This window comes from Coregonus lavaretus (genome assembly GCF_964263955.1).
Source record: "Coregonus lavaretus genome assembly, chromosome: 3".
Taxonomy (NCBI): Eukaryota; Metazoa; Chordata; class Actinopteri; order Salmoniformes; family Salmonidae; genus Coregonus; species Coregonus lavaretus.
In genome coordinates, this window is record NC_139990.1 from 49678487 (window position 1) to 49686682 (window position 8196).

The 8196-nt window shown below is 45.9% G+C and overlaps 1 protein-coding gene across 4 annotated transcripts in view; it reads left to right on the top strand.

The window, feature by feature from the left end:
* Positions 1-741: 741 nt before the first annotated feature.
* Positions 742-8196, top strand: part of snx27b (sorting nexin 27b) — an 18837-nt gene continuing 11382 nt past the window's right edge. For 2 of the 4 annotated variants that reach the window (XR_014612920.1, XM_084158449.1), the window contains exons 1-5: positions 745-1816; positions 4671-4902; positions 5130-5322; positions 5674-5738; positions 6047-6151. Coding sequence is in view for 3 of the 4 variants with exons in the window: in XM_084158449.1 (XP_084014575.1) it covers positions 1491-1816; positions 4671-4902; positions 5130-5322; positions 5674-5738; positions 6047-6151 (921 nt within the window). In the remaining variant the exon portion in view is untranslated. Of the gene's footprint in view, positions 1817-4304; positions 4493-4670; positions 4903-5129; positions 5323-5673; positions 5739-6046; positions 6152-8196 lie in introns of those variants that run through there. The other 2 variants (XM_084158450.1, XM_084158451.1) reach the window with 2 other exon arrangements.

Genomic DNA, 8196 nt, shown 5'->3' on the forward strand with positions numbered 1-8196 from the left:
CTACATTCACCCCTAAAAACTTACTCAACAGTGACCCCAGCATTGAGTTGAGCGCAACTGTAGATCAGTCACTAGGCACCACTAAAGGACGTCACGCTGCTTGCTTAGAGAGTACCACTTCCTCCCATACCTGGCATGAACTTGAGATCTCTGGCTTGTTAACACACGACCACCCTCCTGAAGCGTCTTAGCAGTCGGCGCCACACTAAAAGCTAGCTATTCGCTGGTGAAAGTGGGGACACTTCAGGCTGAGGAGTAATTTTCACACATCCCCATGTGCTACATAAGCGCACCATTGACTCAAGATATACTAATCAGTCAGTCTCTGAAACCTCTCAAAAATCCAGCCCCAAATAATACAGCTAGCAAGTCAAGAAGTAGGCTACTTGAAGTAGGCTACTCACCCACAGACACAAACAAGCATTTTCAAGAACGCAGAGTTTCACCATCTAAGTTCGTTAGCTAGTTAACTAGCAAGCTAGACTGTTGGTTTATAAAAGCCAAAGAAAACTAAATTCGTTTTTATCAATTTCTCATGCATTTAAATGGCTAGACAAATAGACGGCCAATGTAGCCATCTAGACAGGCTAATGTTGCTAACTAGCGTGCTAATTGTGAGCTAGCTAGCTAGATAACAGGTATTGTGTCAATTTAAAACTTGCCCAAGACAGTTCACAGAATTGTCAATTTAAACTAATGTTACCAATTTATTCATTATCAAATTGAGCTAACGTTAGATAGTTAATCCAGAGATTCTTACATTTGCCTCGTTTCGGTAGTCTCGTCCAGATCATCAGGGCCCTGGTGAGTGACGTGAAACTTGAGACAGGCATTTGTAGTTCTGTATGATAGCCACAATAGCAGCTATATATTGATAAAACTCACCTTGTCTGATAGAGATTTACACAGTTATCACAACGTCCCACCAGGGTAAGCCTACACGAAACACAGCCCTTATTTGAAGTGTTTCTAAAATCCCCTATGGAAAGAATGTATGGTTAAAAACGATTGGAACCATTTCCCTGTTTGACCGCTAGGTTTTATGGGTATTATGACTCATACTATCGTACTCTTTACTGCCGGGTTCACATGCTAGTCAGAACTAGGACATTTGGAAATGTCCAACTTGCTGATTCGTTGAACGTGGCAAGTGTATAACTACAACCAGTTAGCAAGTCGGAAATATCCAAGGTTTCTAGGTCCGACAAGCACATGAACGCGGCATATGCAACACACTTTGGAGGCTTGACCATCGACTTGAGAAAATTGATCCGCTCGAACATGCCCAGTATCTTGATTCTGCGGTTGCGCAGTAGAAACCCACTCTAACCAGACGAGGGGCGGGGGGTGTTCCAGGGAGGGCAGTCTCTCGAGTTAAATCGGTCTTCGTTGACTTGGTCGTTCCTCGCATCTAGCAAGCTAGCTAGATAACTAGGAGAGCTTAGTGTGGGAGACTCAAAGTGGATAAGGGGGAAATAGGCTGAGGGAAAATGGCGGACGTCGAGGGAGAGGGAATTCATTCGGCGGCTCCTCTGTTAGTTCAGCCATCCTCTCGTAACGGCTCCGGTGTCAGCCCAACGCAGGACACCGGCAGTTGCCAAACGGTGACTACCGTTACTTCAGGCCCGCGACTGGTGCGGATAGTCAAGTCTGATTCGGGATATGGCTTCAATGTCCGGGGACAGGTTAGCGAAGGAGGGCAACTACGGAGCATCAACGGAGAATTGTATGCCCCGCTACAGCACGTCAGTGCCGTTTTACCGGGAGGTGCAGCAGACAGAGCCGGTATCTCGAAAGGGGACCGGATTCTGGAAGTGTAAGTGAGAGTTAGCTTGCTATCTGGTAGCTGCTACATGCGCAAGCTAGCTCAATAGTAGCTATTTGGTCAAGGCAGGGCAAAATAAACAAAAAATCAAAACAGACCACAGCAAAGCTAAAAAGGATGGTATTGTAATGTCAGCTCCTGTGCACTGCAGTTCGTTCGCGATACAAACTGTTGACTTTCTTCTGCTGTCCCAAATTTAAACTCGCTAGCTAACGTTAACTCCATAATTCACAAGCTGTTGTCCTCAGCTCAGTGCAACGCCATAAACTATCCTAGCTAGCTAGCTACGTTAAATAATATTTTTCACTTGACCTGGAGACTAGGCTAACAAAGCCTGATAACTCATGCATCAGTCTGTGCTTGTACCAGTGCAGTGTACGGGGCAGAAGAGCCGGTTCATCCCAATGAAAAGACGGTCTGTGTGAGAGCATGTGATCATTACGAATTCCAGTCACACTGACTCTCTGAACTTGGATACAAACTAACTAGCTAACTAAACACCAGCACACACACATGTTCCTTCCGTCCCTACACATCAGGTTACCAGAAAAACCGCATCTGTCATTCTTATCAAAAACTGACCAGATGATGGAAAAAATGGCCATTCAATGTGTGCACATTCATGGTCAGCTACTATTTTACCTACTTGCCTTGATAATAATATATATTTTAATAGTGTGCCCCAATGCTTTATAGCCAGTCTCAATTAAATTGGGACTCAACATTTCCTAATTGTAATAGATCAGCAATAGCCATGGTATGCCATTTCAGTGTTTGGATGCGGATGATGCAATGCATAGAGAGTGCAGTGTGTCTGTCTGGTCTTTGCGACAGGTTTAGTATGCACAGAGGTAGCTAGCTTGGTGATGTTAGGTTCTGTTGCCATGGCAAGGAGCAGGCAGCATACAGCTCAGCATCAGTACCAGTGTGTGTGTGTGTGTGTGTGTGAGGGGGAGAAAAAGTGAGTGAGGGGGGTTGCTGTATATGGAATACATAGGGCTCATCTGATTGGATGTGCTCTCCGTACTTCTGTGTTTTGATTAGTTGGCTCACCGTTTGCTCACCGATTGGGTGCTGTGCAGTAGCCTGGCAGTTTGTTGACTCCGATATTGGTGTGTGTGCGTGCACGGGTGGTTGCACGCCCATTGTGTGTGTGTGTGTGTGCCTTGAGCACTAGCAGTATCTATGCCAGGGAGAGACACCTGCCCATGTGCTCCATATGCTCACGCTCACACACACACAGCAGTCCCTCAGTGTTAGCTGCAGTGCTTGTGGAGCATCCCCACTGCTCTCTCCAAAATCAACACTCCTCAGCCACAAAGTCCCAGAGAACACACACACAGTCCCAGAGAACACACACACAGTCACAGAGAACACACACACAGTCACAGAGAACTATACCTATACCCCTACCCATGCTTTTATGAAAACCACCAGTCCAGTCCAAACACTCATGGCTATATGGCCCACAGTTTTTCCTGAATCCTGACCAGACTAGACTGGAGAAAGACTTGAAGTGTTTTTGTCTGTCTGTCTTTCCGTGTGTGTCTGTCTGTCTGTGTCTTTTATGTATGACTACCTCAGCAGCTTTCAGTTAAACATTAGCCAGCCGGGAGAGTAGTGATTTAAGGAAATTACGCAGTTTTTTTTTTGACACCTCAGCTTTTTCTGTAAGGGATACATGCAGTGACTCACATGTTTGGACACATAACACACACAGGCCTACAGTACACAGATTACAGAATGGATCTACCGTGTTCTCTACCCACACACACTGATTAGGAGTTGCTCCGGCTGTGCACACACTGTGAGTCTCATTGATGAAAGATTGGAGTGTGTGTATCTCTCTGTCATTGTCTGTTATCAGTCTGAGTTGTTTTACGTCAGTGGTGTCTCAGGTGGTCTGTCTGGCAGTGTTGTGTGTTGATCCTGTAACCTTTGGCCTGCTTTCTGTTCCTCTCAGTCACTGATGTAACAACATGATAGATAGCCTGGGTTTACTAGGCAAAGGGCTACTTCATCATATATTTTCCTGTGAACTTATACAGAAATATCACATTATAATAATAATAATAATATGCCATTTAGCAGACACTTTTATCCAAAGCGACTTACAGTCATGTGTGCATAAATTTTTACGTATGGGTGGTCCCGGGGATCGAACCCACTACCCTTGCGTTACAAGCGCCATGCTCTACCAATTGAGCTACAGAGGACCACATGTGTGTATCCTCAAGGTAGGATTGGGTTCTTCTGTATTAATAGTTTCTACCGTGTGAACTGTGAGGCTAACTACAGTTTGTAACAGTAATATTTACTATAGGCTGCTGCAGTGCAGACGTCAGCACTTCTGCTGCTTACACACACACGCAGTCTCATGCCCTGACACGCTGCCATCGGAGTGGTGCAGAGGTCACAAGTCCAGCTTACTAGCTCATGCTCTGATGCACAGTCGTCTGAGTGACGCCACCCCACCTTGACCCCATTGCCATGGGAGACGTCAGTTCCGCTGAGGTGAACATTAGACTTGCTGACAGCCTTATCAAGACATCCACTGACTGACCCTTAATATATGATGATCACTGTTATACAAGAGGGTTCGTCCACTCACACCAAGACAGACACTGACTGGGCAGCAAGAAACGTCAACAACACAATTCATTTTATGTATGAGTGCTGCTGCTCATTTGCAATGATGACTCAGTATATCCTAGCCTAATAATGAATGAATATTCAATCTCTACCTCCCTCTCTCTTCTATCTGCCTCTCTCTATCTATCTCTCTCTCCTTTACCTCCCTCTCTCTCTTTCTCCTCTATCTCTCTCTCTCCATCCCTCCTCTCAGTAATAGTGTAAACGTGGAGGGGGCGACCCATAAGCAGGTGGTGGATCTGATCCGTGCGGGGGAGAGGGAGCTGATGCTGGCCGTGCTGTCTGTACCTCCCCAGGAGGCTGACTGTCTGGACCCCGGAGACGACGGCTCAGCCCAGTCCTGCTACGACTACAGCGACAAACAGGCCGTCCCCATCTCCGTCCCCACATACAAACACACTGAACTCAACCAGGAGAGGTTTGTGGTGAGTAGATGGACGGAAGGAGAGAGAAGGACAAGGAAGGAGAAGGGGAGGGGGGATGGAGAGAGCGAAGGAGTGGTGCTATCAACCAATCATCTGTCCCAACATGCAAATACACTGAACACAACGAGGGGAGAGAGGGAGGGAGAGACATAAAATGACTGAGGAAAGATGTACATAACATGTAGGTATGCCTACAGTATGTTTACACTGTGTGTCTCTGTCTGCAGGTGTATAATGTGTACATGGCAGGCAGACAGCTGTGCTCTAAAAGGTACAGGGAGTTTGCTATCCTCAACCAGAACCTGAAGAGAGAGTTTGCCAACTACACCTTCCCCAAAATACCTGGCAAATGGCCCTTCTCCCTATCTGAACAACAACTAGACGCTCGACGCAGGGGACTGGAGGAATACCTGGAGAAAGGTGAGAGAGAGAGAGAGAGAGAGGGAGAGAGAGGCAGAAAGAAAGATCAGGACAGAGAAATATGAAGCAAAAACCGTTTGGAAAGGTGATAGAAAGGGGTGGAATGAGAGATGGAGGAGGGATAACTGGAAAAGATGGAAGTTGATGGGATTAATGAATGGAGGATGAAGAATAAATGTGAAAAGGAAAGGATTGGAGAGGAGGTAGAGATGGTCAGGATAACATGGTACTCATAGAGGCTCATGGGAGTGTCTACAATGGATCTGCCTTTCTCAGTGTTTCTACTTTCTCTCTCGCTCTCCTTTTCCCCATCCTCCTGCCCCTTCTCCACCCCTTCTCCTCTCTTCACAGTGTGTTCAGTGAGGGTGATTGGGGAGAGTGACGTGATGCAGGAGTTTCTGTCTGAGTCTGATGAGGTAAGCATGTCATTCTGACTGTGTTTGCTGCTTATTCCTCTCTAAGATTTGTTCTTTTTTTAGACTTCTCGTTCCCTCTCTCCTCTCATCCTATCCTGTGGGATGTGTGGTGTGTGAGATGGGGCTGGCATCTCTGTCCTTTTTTTCTTTTTGGTTTCCTCTCTTCTGCTCTTCCGTCTCTGTCTACGCTGTGTGTGTCTGTCTGTCTGTCTGTCTGTCTGTCTGTCTGTCTGGCCTATGAGTGGTCCTGTGACCGCCTTCTCACCCGCCTGGCTGTAAGTAATCTCTGTCTCCCCCCCTCTCCGTAGAACTATAACGGAGTATCAGATGTGGAGTTGAGGATAGCCTTGCCTGATAAAACCGCCGTCACAGTCAGAGTCCGAAAGAACTGTACTACTGACCAGGTCTACCAGGTAACACACACCTAACCCCTAGTTACACATACAGCCCTCACATATACACCCTCACACCTAGTCCCCTTGAACATCAGGCCACACCCTCACACCTAGTCCCCAGGAACAACAGGCCACACCCACACACCTGGTCCCCAGGAACATCAGGCCACACCTAGTCCCCTGGAACATCAGGCCACACCCTCACACCTAGTCCCCAGGAACATCAGGCCACACCTAGTCCCCTGGAACATCAGGCCACACCCTCACACCTAGTCCCCAGGAACATCAGGCCACACCCACACACCTAGTCCCCAGTAACATCAGGCCACACCTAGTCCCCTGGAACATCAGGCCACACCCTCACACCTAGTCCCCAGGAACATCAGGCCACACCCACACACCTAGTCCCCAGGAACATCAGGCCACACCCTCACACCTAGTCCCCAGGAACATCAGGCCACACCCTCACACCTAGTCCCCATGAACATCAGGCCACACCCTCACACCTTGTCCCCAGGAACATCAGGCCACACCGTCACACCTAATCCCCAGGAACATCAGGCCAGCTTGGTTACCACTTAGACCCACATGAAACAATTCTAGGCTGGACAGTAAATGTACACAGTACTTCTTGTTAATACACAGAACTTCTTGTTAATACACAGGACTCCTTGTTAATACACAGGGCTCCTTGTTAATACACAGAACTCCTTGTTAATACACAGGTCTCCTTGTTAATACACAGGACTCCTTCTTAATAAACAGCACTCCTTGTTAATACGCAGGTCTCCTTGTTAATACACATGTCTCCTTGTTAATACACAGCACTCCTTCTTAATAAACAGCACTCCTTGTTAATACACATGTCTCCTTGTTAATACACAGATCTCCTTGTTAATACACAGATCTCCTTGTTAATACACAGATCTCATTGTTAATACGTAACGCTCCTTGTTAATACACAGGTCTCCTTGTTAATACACAGCATTCCTTGTTAATACACAGGACTCCTTGTTAATACACAGCACTCCTTGTTAATACACAGCACTCCTTCTGAATACACAGCACTCCTTGTTAATACACAGCACTCCTTAATAAACAGCACTCCTTGTTAATACGCAGGTCTCCTTGTTAATACACGTCTCCTTGTTAATGCACAGATCTCCTTGTTAATACACAGGTCTCCTTGTTAATACACAGGGCTCCTTGTTAATACACAGCACTCCTTGTTAATACACAGCACTCCTTCTGAATACACAGCACTCCTTGTTAATACACAGCACTCCTTAATAAACAGCACTCCTTGTTAATACGCAGGTCTCCTTGTTAATACACGTCTCCTTGTTAATGCACAGATCTCCTTGTTAATACACAGATCTCCTTCTTAATAAACAGCACTCCTTGTTAATACGCAGGTCTCCTTGTTAATACACAGGTCTCCTTGTTAATACACAGCACTCCTTCTTAATAAACAGCACTCCTTGTTAATACACATGTCTCCTTGTTAATACACAGATCTCCTTGTTAATACACAGATCTCCTTGTTAATACACAGATCTCCTTGTTAATACACAGGACTCCTTGTTAATACACAGCACTCCTTGTTAATACACAGCACTCCTTCTGAATACACAGCACTCCTTGTTAATACACAGCACTCCTTAATAAACAGCACTCCTTGTTAATACGCAGGTCTCCTTGTTAATACACGTCTCCTTGTTAATGCACAGATCTCCTTGTTAATACACAGATCTCCTTCTTAATAAACAGCACTCCTTGTTAATACGCAGGTCTCCTTGTTAATACACAGGTCTCCTTGTTAATACACAGCACTCCTTCTTAATAAACAGCACTCCTTGTTAATACACAGATCTCCTTGTTAATACACAGATCTCCTTGTTAATACACAGATCTCCTTGTTAATACGTAACGCTCCTTGTTAATACACAGGTCTCCTTGTTAATACACAGCATTCCTTGTTAATACACAGGACTCCTTGTTAATACACAGCACTCCTTGTTAATACACAGCACTCCTTCTGAATACACAGCACTCCTTGTTAA